The sequence below is a fragment of the Sorex fumeus genome, unplaced genomic scaffold, assembly GCF_029834395.1.
Source record: "Sorex fumeus unplaced genomic scaffold, SorFum_2.1 ptg000153l, whole genome shotgun sequence".
NCBI classification, from domain to species: domain Eukaryota; kingdom Metazoa; phylum Chordata; class Mammalia; order Eulipotyphla; family Soricidae; genus Sorex; species Sorex fumeus.
This window is the reverse complement of record NW_026606210.1, coordinates 1723214-1743535: the sequence shown is the minus strand read 5'-3', so window position 1 is coordinate 1743535 and position 20322 is coordinate 1723214. Positions and strand designations below refer to the sequence as shown.

General features: G+C 53.3%; 1 protein-coding gene across 2 annotated transcripts in view; it reads right to left on the bottom strand.

The window, feature by feature from the left end:
* Positions 1-1641: 1641 nt before the first annotated feature.
* The window catches only part of SMC1B (structural maintenance of chromosomes 1B), a 53207-nt gene continuing 34526 nt past the window's right edge, over positions 1642-20322 (bottom strand). The window contains exons 17-25 of one of the 2 annotated variants that reach the window (XM_056107002.1): positions 19540-19685; positions 12353-12506; positions 10097-10195; positions 8164-8320; positions 7368-7522; positions 5806-5957; positions 5521-5590; positions 4144-4254; positions 1642-1752 (exon numbers count right to left, since the gene is read on the bottom strand). In XM_056107002.1, the coding sequence (XP_055962977.1) occupies positions 1642-1752; positions 4144-4254; positions 5521-5590; positions 5806-5957; positions 7368-7522; positions 8164-8320; positions 10097-10195; positions 12353-12506; positions 19540-19685 (1155 nt within the window). The remainder of the gene's footprint in view (positions 1753-4143; positions 4255-5520; positions 5591-5805; positions 5958-7367; positions 7523-8163; positions 8321-10096; positions 10196-12352; positions 12507-19539; positions 19686-20322) is intronic. The other variant, XM_056107003.1, reaches the window with a different exon arrangement.

Genomic DNA, 20322 nt, shown 5'->3' with positions numbered 1-20322 from the left:
GTACCATGTATGTGGTGCCAGGAACTGAATCCCGGTTGGGTATGGGCAAGGCAAGCGCCTTCCCAACTGCACTCTCCAGGCCCTGCAGGACAGACAGCATTATCACAGACTGTGCTACAGTCCAGGACAAGCTCTGCGTGCCTAGGAAGGGGCAGAGACTTCTGCTGAAGGGACTGAATTTATTCAGTTAATGGTTATTTAAAAAAGGTAAATGCACCTGATGGGTGAATTAGCAGGCAGCTGCACAAGTATGTCACATTTGCTTAGACTTAATTTTGTCTGTGATAAACATAGGTCAGAGATACAGGTCTAATTTATGGTCAACCTGGAAACGTCCACTTTTCTTTTTCCCCCTTTTGGGGTCACACCCGGCGATGCTCAGGGATTCCTCCTGGCTCTGCACTCAGGAATCACTCCTGGCGGTGCTTGGGGGACCCTATGGGATGCTGCAAATTGAACCCGGGTCGGCCGTGTGCAAGGCAAATGTCCTATCCGCCGTGCTATTGCTCCAGCCCCAAAGTCCACATTTTTAAGTGGTTACATGAGTGAAAAAATTACAGCAGGTATCAGCACAACGGCCTACTTGGCCTGCTGAGCCCTTGGAGGCTGTGGACTTGCTCCCAGACAGCAGCCGACTGCCCCCTGCAGGACAGAGCTGTACAGGGCTCCTGCCGCCTGCCGGTCTCTTTTCCCGCTGACCACAGCCGCTTTCCACCCCAGCACTCTGGGCACCTGCTCATTGCTGGCCTCAGGGTGCCCCAGCCATGAGCACGTGCATTTAGCTGTTATGCAAAACTGGCCGTTCTTTTGTCAGGTTGGGCCGTGAGCCCTCAGTTTTGACCCTGGTCTTCAGCTGGGCTTTTGCCTAGTTTGGGATCTCAGGAATGTGGGTCTCTGTGTAAATAGATCTGTCCCCATGGAAGTCTTTCCACCAAACTCCTGGGGCACTGGGGACACTTACGATCTATCTCTGGGGGGGATGGTCAGCAGGAAGGACAAACTGTACTGAGTGAGTTGTGGGGTGATGGGGAAGCAAATGGGTATCTGAGCACTCCGGGGGGTCACGGGAGTCCATGCTTCTAGCATCTACTCCCGGGTCAGCACTTGGGCCCAAAGCTTGCCCTAGTGGCCACTGTGTCACCGCAGCACCTCGGCGAGTTCCATGCCCTCTACTCAGGCACTGCGGTTACCTGGAGAGTCTGTTCTTTCGCATTTCTTTTGTCAAAAATCCTATTTAGAGAGACCGCTGAAGTAGAATTAAATTTCATTTTACGTTTTTTTCTTCTGTGGAGGCAGCTGATGTTAGACTTTTAATTCTTTATTAACATTTTCAATATTGTCACTGTTCTGCTGAAACAATGTAACTTAAACCCTGGCTTCAACACCTTAGAAATCTCTTAAAGATCAAATGTAAAACAGGACCAGTCTGAAGATGATGTGATTCAAAATCTTTCCTGACTAGATCTCAGATGGAAGTTAAAAATGTGGTACAAAAATTTCTTTTGAAAAAAACCCAAAGCGAACCCTCCTCCTGGTACAGGGACGGCCATGCCGGAGCAGAAGTGAAGCTTCTGTGCTGGGAACGTGCAGCTCGCCCTCGGGTGGCTCCAGGCTGCAGAGCTGCACGTGGCCCTCCTCGTTCTAACGGGACTGGCGCTGTCTCCTGCCGCTCTCCCGGCTCTCCCGGCCTTCCGTGTCCGGGTACTGAGAGAGGTCCAGGGTGAGGACCTGGCTGAACATGCAGTCGCCGTGCTGCAGGGAGAGGAGACGGTGAGCAGGCAGGCAGCCCCGCCCAGGAAGCTGGCGGGGAGGTGGAGTTGCAGGGAAGAGCCACCCAAACATGACACCTGCAGTTGGCATCTCCGACTGTCCACTGGAATAAGGGACTCAACTCAGATGCACCCCTGGCCTCTGAGCCCGTGGCTCCTGGGGACGAGTCAAATGAGAAGTGCACGACCAGGGAAGTCACGTTCACGGAACAGGGCAGAGCCCTCCACACTTCAACCCCGTGCACCCTCACAGTGCACCCGGCCCCAGGCCCAGAAGCTTCTGGCCACTGTCCCTCCACTTGCCTCTCCCACGTCTAGCTCCTTGTCCCACAACAGCATCCCTCGGCCTTCCCGTCCCCATGGATCGGTGGCTCTAGGCTGCAGCGGCTCTGCTCAGCTTCCTGCCTCCACTCTGGCTTCCCTGCAGGTTGCTCCACAGGCATCTGCGTGATGCACCTGCTGATGTCCTTGTTTGCTCCCTGTGAATCTGCCGCGGCCAGTCTCGGGTCTGTGGTGCTCCCGAGCTACCCTGAGTCTGCTCAGGAGTCACTCCTGGTGAGGCAGTGCTGGGCGTGAATGGGGCTCTGCCGTGCACAAGGCGAGCGCTTGACCCCTGCACTCTCCAGCCCAGCCAGGGACCCTGTGGACCCAGCAGAGACCCTGCAGGGCAGAGGCAGCGGCCTTTCTCCTCCCCTCGGGGACTGCCATTTCTCTCCTGTTGTGTGCTGGCATTTGCCTTGCACCCGGCCGACCTAACATTCCCCAAAACGAAACAAATCGTATTTTGGTATTAGTTTTGTTTTCTTTTGTGTGTGTGGGGGGGGGCGCGGGGGGTGCGTCACACGCAAGGTCCCACACATGCAAGGCATGCAAGGCAGACACTACCACGGATCCACCTTCCTGCCTGGTATTTTGAGAGCTTGTTTGGGTTCTAGCAGGGAGCGAGGACCGGTTCATCTCTCTTCAGGGGAGGCGATCCTCTTTGACGAGCATGAAGCTTCAGGAGGGACGCACACAGGGCGGTGAGGGAGGAAGGGGACACCTGCCTAGCCAGCCCGATCAGCCGAATCAACCCTGGTGATCAAAGGGGTGACAGATGTTGCAGCCGGATCACCCTCACATCCTGGCCTAGTATTTTGAAAGCTGATTTTTTTTTTTCCGCTTTTTGGGTCACACCCGGCGATGCTCAGGTGTTACTCCTGGCTCTGCACTCAGTAATTACCCCTGGCAGTGCCCAGGGAATCATATAGGATGCTGGGAATCGACCCAGGTTGGCCGCGTGCAAGGAAAACGCTCTCCCCGCTGTGCTGTTGCTTCAGTTCCTGAAAGCTGATTTTTTTGTTGTTTTGGAACCATACCCAGTGGTGCTCAGGGGCTACTCCTGGCATGGTGCTCATGTGATGCCAAGGATCAAACCCAGGCCTCCTGCAAAGCATGTACTTATTATTCGAGCTTCTCTAGTCCTAAATCTTACTATAAGATGGAACTTTTATCCAGATGTGGTAAACAGCACTTTCTTGGACCAGGAGGAAATTACACCAGCACTGGTCCGTGTGTGAGCTAGAGGCAGAAACTACTGTTAAAAGTTTCTGGTCTTTTTTTTTTCTTTTGTAGTTTTAGAAAAGAAAGGGTTCCCTGTTACCACTACCACACTAAATTTGTTTTAGTTAAAACATCCAATATTACAGAAATGTACAACAGTATTAATGGTGCACTTGTATAGATTGTTATGTGCTATTAATTTATAAAGCAAACTATCATGCATTCTATGTCTTTTTGGGGGGCTGGGTGGAGGGTCCACACCTGGCGGTGCGAGGGGCTACTCCTGCACCTATATGCATTAAACCAGTGGAGTGGGTCCTGCCACAGGACAGTTTAGTAATGATTTTGTTTTGTTTCGGGGCCATACCTGGCAGTGCTCACTCCTGGCTCTATACTCAGGAATCATTCCTCGCGGGGTTTCCTCCTTTTTTGTGGGGGGAGGGACACCTGGCTCTGCACTCAGGAATCCCTCCTGGAGGTGCTTGGGAAACCGTAGAGGATGCCGGGGATCGAACCAGGGTCAGCTGCGTGCAAGGCAAGTGTCCTCTCCACTGTGCTATCTCTGGCTCTGGTTTGGGGAACCTTATATGGTGCTAGAGATTGAATGTGGGTCGACTGCATACAAGGCAAGCACCTCACCAACTGAATTGTTATTTTGGTTTTGGGGTCACACCCAACGAGAGTCAGGACTGACTGCTGGAAGGGCTTGAGGGACCATATGGGGTGCTGCATGAGAGCAAGTGGCTTTCCCGCTGTGCTGTGGGTCACTTCTAAGCTGCAGATGGCACCCAGCGTGTCGGGAGTGTGCCGGGACGCACGTGTTGGGTCTCACCTCGGGATAGATGCCGATCAGCGCATCTGCCTTGGAGTAGAATTCCTCCTTCAGGGAAATGACGATCATCTGAAACTGCTCCTGAGTCTGTTCTTTGATGTAGCTTGATACCTGGGAAACGTCACAGGGCACACATTTTACCTTCAAGGAAAGGCCTCAGATTCTGGGGACAGAAGTTCTGCCCGTTTTGAACAATAAGGCACTTCACTGCCTCTGCTAACTTAGTAACTACGACTGTGGCCATAGAGAAGGGTCAGAGTCTGAAACAAGAAGTTCATAAATCTCAGATTCTGATCGCAAATTTCTTAAAAGACATTTGGGGAGACTTAGGCAATACTCAGGGCCCGGGGCCCATTCCCGCGATACTTGGCCAAGCGACTGGAGAGACCCATTCCTGGGCCCGGCACCGCAGTGTTCAGAGCCAGTAGCTGGGGGCTACCAAGGCCATATCTGGTGGTGCAGGAAGGCTCCAGGACTAGGCCAGGTGCTTGGGGAAGGGACGCGCAGTGCCAGGGGCTGAACGTGGATCCCTGCATTCAGAGCATGCACCCAAGACCTGAGTGACCCACAGGCCGGGGGATGGCTCAGTGGCTCGAGCACGTTGCCCCAAGCGCAGCCCCGGCAGACCTGCAGAGAGGGTCCCCGACTTGCCACAATCTGCTTGGTCTCGGGGAACGGTGAGGTGTGTGGGCACGACAGCCAGAAGCGTGTGCCTGCACAGGCCTCTACAAGAGCGTGTGGGAGCCCCCGGTGTCACGACAACAGGCAAGAGCACAGCGGCAAGGGCGCCTGCCTTGCATGTGGCCGGCCTGGGTTCGCCCCTTGGCACCTAACTGGGTGCTCTTGACACCGTCAGGAGTAAGTCCTGAGCATTTTTGGGTGCACCTCCTGCCCCCCCCAAAAAAGCAGGACACAGGAATGGGGAGGTGGGTCTGGAGACGGCACTGTGGGAAAGAGCACTGGCCACGAGAGTCTGGTCACAGGAATTCCTGCCCCACACGCACATGCCACGTGTCATCCTGACAATTTTGCCAACTCCTGGCTCTGGCAGCATCTCAGCCGGGGGTGGGAGCACCTCACAAAAGGAGTGTGTCCCCTGAGTGAGTGCCATAAGGGAAAGGTACAGTGCTGTGGCCGGGAAGTGTGGTCTCCGGGAAGGAGCACGGGGCCTGCGGGACTCTCCAGCCCACACAAGCAAGCACTTAAAGGCGCATCTTTCCCAGGCCCGCTGCGGGGAGCCTTGGCGCAATGCATTGTTCTATCTGGCATGGTTTTAGATATTCAACCTAATTTTATTTTTAATCATCAATTACTAACCCTCGTATTCAGGGCCTTTGAATCGTAGACATTCTACTGGAAGTGAGAGCAGAAACTTACTTTGCCAATGTTAGTATTGTCCAGGGCTGCATCCACCTCATCGAGAACAAAGAATGGAGCAGGCCGGAAACTGGGGGGAGAAAGAACAAGTCAATGAGACGCTTTCACCGCAGGAGCCGCGGGGTCTCGGAGACGCTGACGGGAACCAGCGGGGTGAGCCTGGCTGGCGCGCTAGACCTCCACTGTTCTGACCCCGCCGCGGAGGGCTGCACCCCGGGGGCCACTCCTCAGTCCCTGCCCGCACCTCTGTGGCCAGGAGGAACCAGCCGCCCACGGCAGCCTCACCTGTGCACGGCAAACAGCAGCGCCAGGGCGGCCACGCACTTTTCGCCCCCCGACAAGTTGTCCATCGGCATGAACCTCTTGCCTGGCGCCACGCAGTTATAGCTGATTCCCTCCAAGTACGGCTCTTCGGGGTTCTCTGGGCTCAGAAATGCCTGGAACACAGGGCGCCTACTGAGTAGGGTCGGGAAAGAAACCGGCAGAGTCCAGCCGCGAAGTCTCCTCCTCTTAGTTCTGTCTTAGCTGTGTCGTCTTCAGTTTCGATGGAAGAAATCTCGATGCCTGTAATGGTTTTAGCTCTGGGTGTCGCACAGCGCGTCAGCATGGGAGCAGAGCGGAAACTCGAAGGGACAGAAAGGCGCAGGCCTCACGCTGCAGTCGGCCTCCCTCAGCGCACCCTGCCGAGCCCTGACTGGGCAGACGCAGCCCCCCCCCAGGAGGCTCACGGCTTAAGTTCGGTCTACTGAAAATTAGATCCTTCAGGTTAAAGTTTAAGTGCCTGATCTAGAATCACCAGCCAGTCTCGGGCTGCGTCCACCTGCTCCTCCTCTCTCTGGAGCAGCCATTCCCTCAGGTGCTCTATGTCAGGGCTTCACGCTGGCCCCTGGTAGGGCCCCAGCCCGGGTACAGTGGGTAACGCAATTGCCCTGCAGGTGGCTGGCCTGGGTTGCCCCCGCCTCCCGCCCTACACGGTGCCCTGGGCCTTGCCAGAAAGATCCCCGAGTGTAGAGCCAGGAGCTTCAGCCCTGAACACAGCCAGGTGTGGCTCAACCTCCCTGAACACAGCCGGGTGGATCAAACCCCCCTAGTCAAATTTACGTGACCTCCAGAGTGCACTGCGGCTGTTTACGAAGTGGCTCGGGCTGGAGAGATGGTCCAGAGACAGGTGCTTTGCCTCACATGCTGCAGACCTGGGCTCAATCCCCGGAACTCCAGGTGATCTCTCGGACCACTCGAGCGGTCCTTGGGGCCAGAGCCTTGGGTACAGCGGGGAGGGCGTCTGCCTTGCATGCAACGGGCCAGATTGATCCCCGGCATTCCTTATGGTGCCTTTAGCAGCACCAGGAGTCATTCCTGAGTTGAGAGCTAGGAATAACCCCTGAGCATCGCCGGGTGTGGCCTTCCACAAACCAAAACTAGAGCTCAGAGCACAGCCAGCTGAAGCGAGGCTCGCCAGCCCTCGCCGTCACAACAGCGTCTGCCAGGGGGTGCCAATAAGTCAGATTAGGTCCAAACGAGAGAAATCCCAGAACTCAAGAGAACCTGGAAAGGAAATCATCCACCCCCCTCAACTTCAGCCGGGAAAACAGGCTCAGAGGAGTCCGAGAAATACCCCGGCAGCGTGCGCTCTGCATGCCATCACACGGCCCCCAAGCACTGGCTAGGTGTAGCCCCCGACCCAGCCAACCGAAGAACAAGCCCAGGGGCTGGCAGAGCCAGGCCAAGCACACGGTGCTTGGCCGTAGAAGCAGCCACGCAAGGTGGTGCTTACCTGATTTCCCACCGAGAAACATCCCACCAGTAACGCGAGTTCCCACGGACACTTAGGGAAGAAACATACGTACTTGGGCACTGTTGTTTCTGCAGAGCTTCTTGTAGATTTGGTCAATTGAGATCGAGACGTGTTCGAAACACTGGCTGAAAAGATCGTATCTCCTTTTTTTCACATGTTCAAACTCTTGCCTGCATATCCTGGCTTCCTTTCTGCTGGCCTCAAAAGCTAAGAGAGAATCAATGTTCTTAATTTTGGGAACCACTGAAGGGCTTCTAATCCCACATTAAGGCAGGAATTTTTTTTAAAGGATTTTCATTTTGCTTGTTTTAGTAAAATCTACCTTCAAAATACCTCAGCTATAATTCCAAGAACACGGCTTTTAAGAACAATGAGCCCTTTTCCTACCAGAGCTAATTAAAAAATACGAACAAACCCAAAAAACCCTGACGACTTCTGACACAGTACCTATAACAAGTTTATTGTACTGATATGGGGTGGGGGGAATATATAACGTCTATGTCCTAAAATAATCAATACACCTGGTTTTAAACGTAAGTGGAATAGTTCAAAAAGGACGTGATTGGGGACTGGAGAGAGCACAGCGGGTAGGGCGTCTGCCTTGCACACGGCCGACCTGGGTTCGATTCCCAGCATCCCATATGGTCCCCTGAGCACCGCCAGGAGTAACTCCTGAGTGCAGAGCCAGGAGGAACCCCTGTGCATCGCCAGGTGTGACCCAAGAAGCAAAAAAAAAAAAAAAGGATGTGATTAAGTACTTAAATGCATGAGAAAGGAAAGTACACAGTGGGGGACGAGGGCAGGGGCGCCCCCAGCCGCAGACCCTGTCCGCCCCTGCCGCGCCTCACCGTCCGTGGACTCCTGGAACTTGTCCCGGACTGTCTTGAGGTTCTCCAGGGCCCTGAGGTTCGGGGCGGTCGTCTTCAGCAGAACGTCCTCGTGTGCGGTGACCTGCTGCAGCAGGAGTCGGAGCTGGGCCTCCACCTCCTTGTCGGTCTCCAGAGCCTGTGGTCGCAAAGAATAGCAGGTGCGTTAGCAGGTGCTGCCCCCTGCCGGGTGCCCAGGGCCCACCCCCTGCACCGGGTGGACGCTGTCCCGACTAGGGTCATCCCTGCTGCCGGTCTGGAACACACTGACTTCACTTTCCGTGTCTCAATCTGGCTGCAAATACCCAGGCAACACGTCGCGAACGCCATAGCGTCAGTTCAGTCTAGGGCAGACAGCCCTCCCCAGGCGCAGAAAGGGGAGGGGAGGGGAGAGGCACGTCCGGTCAGGAAAACTCTCCAGACCGCCCAGGAGAAGTGGATCAGTATGTGATAAAGGAGATTTGAGTTCCCGTGAGGCTAGAGTGATAGCACAGCGGGTAGGGCGTTTGCCTTGCATGCGGCCGACCCGGCCGAGCCGGGTTCGATTCCTCCGCCCCTCTCGGAGAGCCTGGCAAGCTACCGAAAGTATCGCACCCGCAAGCAAAAGCTGGGCAAGCTGCCCGTGACGTATTCGATAAGCCAAACACAGGAACGAGTCTCACAATGGAGACGTTACTGGGCCCGCTCGAGCAAATCGATGAACAGCGGGAGGACAGTGCTCCAGTGCTAGAGTTCCCGTGGAGACTGGAAAAGTGGGGAGTAAGCTGACCGACAGAGGGACCTGTTAGAAACCGGATTCGAGCGCCCAGAGACAGTACAGAGGGCGGGGCGCTGCCGTGCCTGAGTCCGACTCAGGTTCAATCCCCAGACCCATGTGGTTGCTCCCCTGAGCCTGCCTGGAGTGAGCCCTGAGCCAGAAGTGTGAGTCCTGCGAGGTGGTACCCCCCAATAATACCCCCCCAAAAGATATACCTTAGTCAAAGTTCATAGTAAGCCCGACCACAAAAACCCCAGAAACATGAAACATTTATGTGCGAAAGCACTAAGTAGGCAATAAAAAAAAGACAGAAATTTCTGATTACTAAGAGATTCCACAAATACCATCAAGGGGCACAAGAGGGTCCAGAGTGAGAGCACAGCGGGGCGGGCACTGGCCTCGTGCACGGCCACCCAGTCTCAATCCCCACGCCCCACAGGGCCCCCTGAACCCTGCCAGGGTGTTCCCCCAACAAACCCAATGCTATGTGAGCACCGAGGGGGGGAGTGTGCTGCTGGCCCATTCTCTAGTTCCTCCTGCTGACCAAGCCCGTCACTGACCACTGCCTCTGGGGCTCCCAGGGAAGGTCAGGGCCGCCTCCTCCCAGCAGCGCGTGGTGTGAGGAATAATGGGAGTCCCACGGGGGCGGGGAGGCCTCGAGAGGGTCCCTCGGACTTCCCCACCTCCTCCACTCTCTCCTCTCAGATTTTGTTAAGTAAACGTCTTTACTTCACTATTTGTGTCCTGCTGAAATTCTTTTCTGCAAAGGCAAATTAGAAACTGGGAACCTTGGGTGGCGGTCAGGCCCTCAACCCAGGAGGCCGAATCTTGATGCCGCCTAAGGGCCTGGTTTGAGAACTCCGGCCTTGGGGGGCAGTTCCCGTGCCTGGAGGCCGAGTGCAGGGCCGGGGGCAGATTCAGTCTCTCCCCCATCTAGGCACCGAGGGGGGCGGTCGGGGAGGCTGCCCCCTGCCGCACACACCAGAGGGCAGGGCCTCTCGCACACCACCGGGTCATTACACGGAGACGCCGAAAGAAATGCCTGAGGAACGGCCTGCTGGCACCACTTCTCGGAGAGACGGGAAACGGGTGCCGCTCCTGAACATGTGCCCTGGGTCCAGCAAGGCGGGTCTGGGGGCCGCGCGGACGCGCCCTCACCTTCCAGTCGTCGTTCAGAGTGCTGTAGTCCACCTCCAGGGCGTCCTCCCGGTCATAGATGTCTGTTGTGGCCTGGGAGCTTTCGGCTTCGGTGCCGAGCTGGAAGACACAACAAGCCTCTGCCCGTCGAAACTTCTGGAAGGCTGCGCCGTGCCTGCCCACCTGGAGCGGTGCGCTGTCCTGTTCTGCCCCCGGGGGACGGTGCCTGTCCTATCCCTGTCCCCGCTGGCCACGATGAGCCGGTCTCCAGATCTCCCCATTTCCTGCTCCTCCCCCGTGCCCAGTGCCTGGACCCCTGTGCCGCTCCGTCTCTCCCCTGCACACTTTCCGGTCCCGCTTTACCTCTTCGGTCTCGCAGCAAACCCGGCAATCTAATCCTGTTTGATTTTGTTTGTGCGCCCCTCCCCGTACCCGGCACGGGAAGGAGGCGGCCTGGGGGCGGCTCCCCTGCTCATTCTCGGGCTTAGTCACTGATGGCAGAGTAGGGGGCAGGGTCCGTGGGAAGTGCAGGCCCTGCACGCGGGACCTGGGTCCTAGCCGTGGCACCACAGACACAAAGATATTTATATATACATATTTTCTTCGGGGGAGGCAGCGCTCCCCCAAAGAAAATATGTATATATATATACATGCGGTAGTGCTCAGGGATCACTCCTGGAGGGCTTAGGGGGCCATCTGGGGTGCCGAGTTTGAACCTGGGTCTTCTGCACGCAAGACCAGTGCCCTCCCCACTGCGGTGTCGCTCCAGTCCCATCACAAAAACATACTTTAAAGACGGACAACATATATTTCAACTGCAAAATGTTTCAATACAGTCAAATGTCACTCGAAAGGAAAAAATACCCGAGCATCTATTTGTCTTTTTTTTGCTTTTGCTTTTTGGGTCACACCTGGCGATGCACAGGGGTTCCTCCTGGCTCTGCACTCAGGAGTTACTCCTGGCGGTGCTCGGGGGACCATATGGGATGCTGGGAATCGAACCCGGGTTGGCCGCGTGCAAAGCAAATGCCCTACTCTCTGTGCTATCTCTCCAGCCCCCGAGCATCTATTTGGACGATAACAAAAACTAAGACTCAAAGAAAAACATTCCCCTTGTGATTCTTTTCTAGACACTCTCGGTGTGAACCAATCTTTAAAAATCAACTCTAACTTTTGTGTAATGTCATACACATGTTTTCACGTGTACGTTGACAGTGAATCTGCGTCTGACGCTGCAACCCTGCTGCAGCGCTGCTTCTGTGCCTGAGGCTCGGGGCAGTCTCAGACTCAACACCTGAGTCTCAGTGCTCTCCTGGGCGGGGGAACCTCAGTTCTCTCTCAGGTCCCCATCACACCCATGCATGCGGCAAAGGCTGCGGCCCTGGGCACTCCCAGCTGCTGCCCTCGCCTGGTCTTCCAGCCGCCCTCAGCTCTGCTACACGCACAAGCACACTGGGGCCAGTGAGGACATGTGCCCCCAGCAGCCCTTCATCCTCCCACCCTGTGACTGCCTCCTCCAAGCCCGGGGACGTCCTGGGGACCAGAAGGACCAGCATGACCTTCTACGGGAGGCGGTGGCGTCTATTCTCAAGCCTCCACTCCCCATCACGACGGACACAATCACTGGTCTTGTGTTTGGGGGTCACACCCAGGGGCGCTTAGGGCTGACTTCTGGCTCTGTGCCCAGGGATCACTCCTGGCAGGTTCGGGGGCTATTCGGGGTGCTGGGGATCGAGTCTGGGCTGGCCGCCTGCACGGTCAATGCCCAAGCAGTCCTACCCCCATATTATCTCTCTGATACCCACTTCTTAAATGACGATTCAACATTAACCAATTTTAGGCCTTAATTAATATCTATTTGGAAATATCTCTGATGAAAACAAAAGTCTTTGAAACTAACAGAAATGAAAACAGTATCACATTCCTCGCGGACACGTGGGAGAACCATCTAGAAGATTCCTAAGGGAGAGCCGGACTGAGAGTGCAGTTTGAATACGGCCCTTAATCACGGGGTGCCAGGCACTACAGGCTGGACCCAATCACCTGGGGGCCCGTCACCCCAAGCCTTCCTCTTCTGCTCTATTCACAGGAAGCTCCGTGGGAGACCGGCCCTCGCCCCAGTCCACCGAGTGGGGTTTTTCTGCTTGGACCTACCTGTGCTGTTGACACAAGCAGCAGGACATAACTGCACGTGTTTGACCGATTTGTGTTCGACTGTTTTTGCAGTGCCAAGACCTAGGACCAACCAAGCCCAGCCCAGCCCCTCCGAGTACCCACCTCCACGTCAATGATGTCATCCAGGGACCCCAACAGAAGAACTATCTCAATATCCTGAACCTTGCAATCGAGCAGCAAGTTGTGCTTCTCCAACCGTTTCTGTTCCAGAGAACTCTGAATGACAACGATCTCCTTCTGGCATTTCCCCACGGCCCTGTCAACAAATGTGCAGCGATGAAAAGGTGACTATGTTTTGCTCATTAGGTAAGCTGGTAGCAGGGAAGAAAAGCACGTGTTACAAGCTTAGATGAAGAAACACTTTTTACAGGGCGGGGGCAAGGTAGAGGGAAGAGGAGGGGGTGCACAGTGGCCAAGTGTCGTGTATGAAACCCTCTCAGCAACAGTGCTGGAAATCACACTGCAAAAAAAAAACAACTGTTTTTAAAGTGTGTCTCTTAGATACCATCTCACATCACAGAGACTGGCCCACATCCAAAGAACAAAAGCAACCGGGGTTGGCACGGATGTGGCTGTTGGCACGGATGTGGCGAGAAAGGGACCCTCCTTCACTGCTGGTGGGAATGCCGACTGGTTCAGCACTTTCGGAAAACAGTATGGACAATTCTCAAAAAATTAGAAATTGAGCTCCCATTTGACCCAGCAATACCACTCCTGGGAATATATTCCAGAGAGGCAAAAATGTATAGTCGAAGTGATATCTGCACTTGTTTGTTCATTGCAGCACTCTTTACAATAGCCAGAATCTGGAAAAAACCTGAGTGCCCGAGAACAGAGAACTGGTTAAAGAAACTTTGGTACATCTACACAATGGAGTACTATACAGCTGTTAGAAAAGATGAAGTCATGAAATTTATATACAAGTGATATTACATGTAAAGTATCACACTAAGTGAAATGAGTCAGAAAGAGAGGGACACACATAGAAAGACTGCATTCATCTGGGGAATATAAAGTAACAAAATAGGAGACTAACACCCAAGAATAGCCAAGATAAGTACCAGGAGGTTTACTCCATGGCTTGGAGGTCAGCCGCACATGCGAGGGGAAGAGGCAGCTCAGATAGAGAAGGGAGCACCAAATAAAGGGTGTTGGGAGGATCCGCCCAGGATGGGAGAAGCATGCTGAAAGTAGACTATAGACCGAACATGATTGCCACTCAATGCCTCTTTTGCAGACCACAACCCTTAAAAGGAGAGAGAGAACAAAAGGGAATGTCCTGCCACAGAGGCAGGGTGGGATGGGGGGGATGGGGAGTGGGAAGGATATTGGGATCATTGGTGGTGGAGAACGGGCACTGATGGAGGGATGGGTACTCGATCATTGTAGAACTGAAACCCAAGCACAAAAATTTATAAGTCTACAACTGTACCTCATGGTGTTTCACTAATAAAAATTAAAATAAAATAAAATGTGTCTCTTATGAAAGCAGGATAACTCTGTTATTTCACGATGACCAAATAAAGTTAAATAAAAACACTGTTTCCCCTATGACTGTTATAAGTTCTAGAATGATCTCATTGCGGCTTATAACTTAAACTTTAAAATTCATGGAAAAATCATGAATACAGTCAGTTAATCCAGAGTGATATTTTCAATAAGAAACATTTTTATCAGACTAGCAACAATGTAACTAACATCTTCCCACTTATTTTGTCAATCTGAAAGTTTTCCAAGTTCCACCTTATATGGAGACATATAGACTCTACATTTTGTTACTGTTTTATAATTTTGGTTCTGGTCCGTAGTGCTGGGGACGGAGCCCCTGCTGCTGTGCCCAAGGCCAGCCCTTCAACTACTGAACTCCCCAGCCCAAACTCTGCATTTTAGAACCCAAGTTCACAGCACAAGAAATGACTTGCCCATTCAATCTTTACACACTCTAGTAATCTGGAACACTTTCATACACCACTTCCATTTTGTTTTACGCCATTTCTGGCTGCTCTGAGGACTACTGGGAGCCCAAGGGTTGCTCCTGGCAATACCTGAGCGCCCTTTTGGGGTCAGAATTTGAACTCAAGGCCGCACCCAAGCAAGGCAAGTGTTAGCCATGTCCCAGGTGGTAATAGCTTCTATTTTAAGAACAGTATAAAGATTTCTTTTTTTTTTTTTTTGCTTTTTTTTGAGTCACACCCGGTGATGCTTAGAGGTTACTCCTGGCTCTGCACTCAGGCATTACCCCTGGCGGTGCTTAGGGGACCCTACGGGATGCTGGGAATCAAACGCGGGACAGCTGTGTGTAAGGCAAACGCCCTACCCGCTGTGCTATTGCTCCAGCCCCAGAACAATGTGAAGATTTTTAAAAAATAATTTTATTTATTTTTGCATTTTGGGTCACACCTAGCGATGCGAAGGGATTACTCCCGGCTCTGCACTCAGGAATTACTCCTGGTGGTGCTTAGGAGATCATATGAAATGCTGGGGCTTGAACCTGGGTTGGCCGTGTGCAAGGAAGATGCCCTTCCTGCTGTACTATCGCTCCAGCCCCACAGGGTGCAGATTTTTAATTTCTCTCTCTTTGGGCCACACCTGACAATACTCAGGGACTACTCCTAGCTCCGTGCTCAGGGACCACGGAAGGGTGGAGATCAAACAGGTGCTGAACCTACCAAGCTGCCTCCCCAGCTTCCTTTCCTGCTGAGTGCTGAGCTGCTGGAGTGGCACCTGTGGGTGCTCAGGCGGCACTGGGCGCTGGGATTGGAGCCCAGGGTTTCATTAAGCCACATTAACCAGCTCCAACTATATGCGACCTTAGTTTCCATTTTCAGTTATTTTTTTGTTTTTTCAGCCACAGTCAATGGGGCTCAGGGCTGAATCCTGGCTGTGGCGCTCAGGGATCACTCCTGGCAGGGCACGGGGGACCACAGAGGGTGCCAGGGATCAGATCACAGAAGGTGCCAGGGATCAGACCTACTATCACTCTGGCCCGACAATGTGAATTTTATTTATTTATTTGCTTTTCGGGTCACATCCGGCGATGCTCAGGGGCTACTCTTGGCTCTGCACTCAGGAATTACTGCTGGTGGTGCTCGAGGGACCATAAGGGATAATCAAACCCAGACTGGCAAGCACCCTCCCCACTATATTTTGTGACAGGACAAAAACTTTACATGAGACCCAAGTACAGTCCCAGGACTGGGATGGGGAAGAAGGGGGAATGGGGGAGGGAGAGGGAGGTCTATTTAAACCAAAAATGAGTTTAAAAAAATCATAAATAAATGAACTTTGATTCTACTAAAATATCTCACGTAGATAAAGAACTTTCTGGCTGTATCCTGAAGCTCCTTAAATAGTGAGGAATTGAGCACTGTCCAGAGTGAGTACAAACAGCCCATTGCACTGGCTCCCTTGGGGCCGGGTCAGCCCTGAGGCAAGCTGTTGTCACTCGAGCACAAGCCAGAGGGTTCACGAGCACCTCAGTGATGCCAGCACTGCCCCAGTGCCGAAGACGTCACCCTAGCCCTAACTCCTCCCTGAGGCAGTCACTCTTCCCGGTCACCCCAGCTGAGCGGCCCTGACACAGTACAACACACAGAGCAGAGCCAGGGTGCTAATCGACCAGACGACATCAGGGCCTGGAGCAGTTCCGGAACTGAGTTGGCCCACTGCTTCCTTTCAGAAAAAAATCCCTTGGCCTCCCTTTCCAGTCAACCTTCCCTACGCAATCACACAGCCCCTAGTCCACCCGCTGTGTCTGAGGCTTCTACTGCCCCCAGGTGGTCCAGCAGCCCCGCTTTCGAGGACGGGGGGCTCTTCATCTGGGGAGCACTGACCTACAGAGATGATGACGGGACGGCACCAGCACTGGGCGCGGGTGAGGCGCTCTGCACCGGCCCATTTTCACCTGCCAAAAAGATCAACTTCCTCTAAATAACTGACATTTCTCATTTTCCCCCAAAAGAGAAAAATGGAAAGGTATGATGTGAGGGGCTGAAGTCTAGTTTGCACGCTGCGGGCCTGGGGTCCATCCCCGGCACCCCATATGGTTCCCTGGGCCGTCAGGAGTGAACCCTGAGTGCAGAGCACGAAGAAGCCCTGAGCACCGCCGGGTGTGGCCCCCAACAAAACAAAGTATGATGTGAGCAAAAGCCCTCCAAGGGTACCTATTCACTTGTTGGACTTCCTGATTATTAACTTCAAATCGATCATGCACTTAGCACTGTCCTGTTGTTCAACAATTTGCTCGAGTGGGCACCAGTAACAGCTCCATTGTGAGACTTATAGTTACTGTTTTTGGCATATCGAATACGCCACGGGGAGCTTGCCAGGCTCTGCCGTGCGGGCGAGATACTCTCGGTAGCTTGCCGGGCTCTCCGAGAGGGATGGAGGAATCGAACCCGGGTCGGCCACGTGCACGGCTAACGCCCTACCCGCCGTGCTATCTTATCTGCCCTCTTAGCTCCCGTTTTCTGCAAGGTTGGCTTTTGCCATTGCCTTGGGAGGTGGGCCTTCCCTATCCTGTCTACATCACGATTTAAGATAAACTTTAACTTAATTAGGAGTGTTAGCAAGAGCACTGTAAGCGTCTCCCGGAGGATCCACTGGGAAGCTTCTAAGGGGAAATTCACTGGTGAAGCCTAAAGCACTAAGGGTGGATGTCCAACAGAAAAGAGAAGTTCTGCCATTCTGGCTGATTCCCGTAAATGGGTGTTATCTGGTTCAGCTGACAGTTACTGGCCAAAGCTGTGCTTTCCCAAAATGGCTCTGCTGACGCCAAGCAGGGCTAGCTGTTGGAGAGTGGACCTTCACAGTTTATTTACTGGGGCATGATTTTTTAAAAATGCTAATTTGGGGGCCACACCTGGCAACGCTCAGGGATTTCTCCTGGTGCTGTGCTCAGAGATCATTCATGACAGTGCTCTAACGACCACATGGGATGCCCAGGATCAAACCCCGATCAGTTGTGTGCAAGCACCCTACCCCTGTACTCTCTTCAGCCCTGGCATGACTCGTTTCCATGCAGTACCTTAGTGCCCCCTGCACGGGAGAGCTTGACACAGCCTCTCCTGAATTTCTTTTCCAGTTGCTGCAATGCCAGCGGTGTGAAACGCTAGTGTTTCTCCTGAATGGTGGTTGATTCTACGTGAGAGTGTAGGATAATGTTGGGTTTGTCCTTTCAGCCTTGCCGCAGGGAACTTAGCTTACCTCAAAGCATCCTGTATGGACACAGGATGACAGTTACTATTATGCTTTTGTAACTTGGGGGTTGACTGACTCTGAATAATACTCCTGCGCATCTGCTTTCTTGACTCAGTTGCCCTTAGTTCCTAGCACCCCAAAAGCAGGGTCCTGATGAGGGACTGAATGGACCCAGGGCAAGCTGTGAGCTACTCTGGCATCGAAATGGGCCAGGCCAAAGAGCCACGATACTCAACTATAAGTTGAGGGCATGATCATGGACAAATGCTGTCATGATCCCAAAGTAAGTAACGACGAGACTAGGACCCTGCTGGGGCTAGGAAGACTAACCTGGTCTGAGGACTGCGGAATGTAATAATGGGATGTTTATATCTCTCACTGTGCTCACACAGAATACATTGCTAGAAATATTAGAAGTAGATTTACTACAAATATTTAAGTGGATTACTAGCTGAGGAAAGAAAGCAACACACCTTGGACGGAATCTCGCCCTTAAGCGGATCTCCTAGTAATCGGAAGTAATCTCCTTAGATGAGAATTTGTCCTCAGTTAATCTGGAGGAGTAGTTTTACCCCTCTTTGTTGATTTGTTAATGTTCAACCCACCTTTATATCACCACCCTAGGTGAATGCTATATAAACTAACACTGTTAGTTTGAAGGGGCTCCAGAGGGAGAGGCAGAGTCAGGGAGTCGCTGGAGCAAGAAGCAGGCAGAGGCAGAAAAGGAGGGCGGGTGAGAATCAGGGGTCAGGGTCAGAGGCAGAATTCAGGGATCTGGGATCAAGGAACGAGGGGCCAGGAAGGAAGAGTGTGTGAGATGGGAGAGACGAGACTGAATGAACGGCAACTGATCAGCAACCAGCTTGGTCCTCGTTCTTCCTTCGCCTGCCCATCGCCAGCAGCCGTCCCGATCCAGCCCACACACAGCGGCTCGAGAGCACACATCACCCCATCCTTCCTCGAGCGCGTCTTTCTTACAGGAGAGGCCCCTGGAACAGTTCTCTTTCCTTTATTTTATCCCAGCTTTTTTCACCAGGCCACGCATTCCTCAACAGGGGCCCGGTGGAAGCTGCCTCCTTCCTGGACGGCGTCCCCTCCCCCGCTTGCAGCCACAGTGCCCATCCACACCTGTGGAGGCAGCTGGAGCCTTTAGAGAAGGCCTTGGCGTTAATTCCCAGATTCTCCTTCCCGCCACAGTCTCCAGGCTGAGGGGATCTGAACCACTCGCTCCCGAGCTGTGATTCCGGGCCGGTTTCTTGTGGGACGCCACACGGTGCAGAACTGCTGGGCTCTGCTGTGTGTGGGGCTGTCTGTGAGGGACCGTGAGGACCATGCCAGTTGTCAGGACCAGGAGGTCCAGGACGGGTGTCATGACAAGGAGAGCCATGGCCCAGCAGGTACAGGGAGCCCATCAGTCTGGGCAGTCCAGGCAGTCTGAGTGGGTCTTATGGGCCGTGAACACAGAAAGGACCATGAGGGTCAAGTGGTCCGACTATGCCAGAAGGACCGAGAGAGCCCTGAGAGCCATGGGACCCAGGCATCCAATGGCAGCTAGCGCTCTGGGCCTTTGAGGACTCTGTGGTCCCAGTGGCCTGAGATATCCCATGGGCCCGACCTGTCCCAGGGGCCAATCCGCAGTGGCCCAGCAAGCCCTAGGGGCCAATGCACAATAGGGGTCGATGAGCAACAGGGGCTGACCTGTCCCAGGGACCCGACGCATACCAGCGACCCGACCCCCATCAGTGACCCGATCTACAACAGAGACTTGAGTTACAACAGGGACCTCACTTGACCTTTGACCAAGCATATTGTAACGACAGTGCCCAGAGGAAAAAGAGGCAGGCCAGGGTGAGAGGTTGACAGGAGGGGAACTGGGGACACTGGTGATGGGAACTGTACACCAGCGAAGGGACAGAGGTCAAAGTGCATAACTCAAAACAACTCATGTAACTGATCTAGATCTGTGTGCCTGTGTGTGATTGTGTGTCTTAGTGACCCGATAAAAATAAAGATCATTACCCAAAAAATGTGATATTCAGTCATAATGAAGACCGAAAACGGGTTACCCCAAAGGCTAACTTGTCGATTACCTGTCAATTGTGAGAAGCTTCTTCCGCTCCTCCTCAATCTGGGCTTGCACTTTCTCAATGGTCGAAGTCTGAGCGACCGACAGGTCCTTGAGTTTCTGCCGCTCCTCCATGAGTTCGTCCACCATCTGCAGACAGTTTTCTTCAACCTGAATGGAGATGAAATGCCTTGGCGATGTCCTACCTTTCACATCAAGGAGGGCGAGAGACCGCCACCAAGCTGTGCCTGTTTGGGCGCCCCCTAGCTCAGACCCACCCGCCCTCACTGCTCCCCCGCCTCCCCATTCATTCTGCTTCATTTCATTCCTGACTTTCATTCCCGTTATCTAATGAAACCATCCGACTTTCACCTTGTTACTGGCAGTTAAACAGACATTTTCTGGCACAATCTTATTTGGTGACTTTCGCTGTTTCCTTGGAACTGCCTCTTTACAGCACAAGCTTAGACACTTCCAGCTTCCTCCCCACTGCTCAATGCTCCTCCCTTGCTCCTCCTCTGCCCCACCCGCTTCTCTGCCTGATGTAACAGTCCACCCGTGGTCCCCACAAGCTGCCCAACGCTCTCCGACATCCCTCAGCTCTGTTTTTTTTTTTTTTAAATTTATTTATTGAATCACTGTGGGAAAGGTTACAAAGCTTTCAGGTTTATGTCTCAGTCATGCAAATATCAAACACATTTCCCTTTACCAATACTTATTTTTTACCATGAAGAACCCCAGTAAAACCCCACCCCCCACCCCTCCCCGTCCCTGTGAGGCAGATGAATTCTAGTTAACACTCTATCTG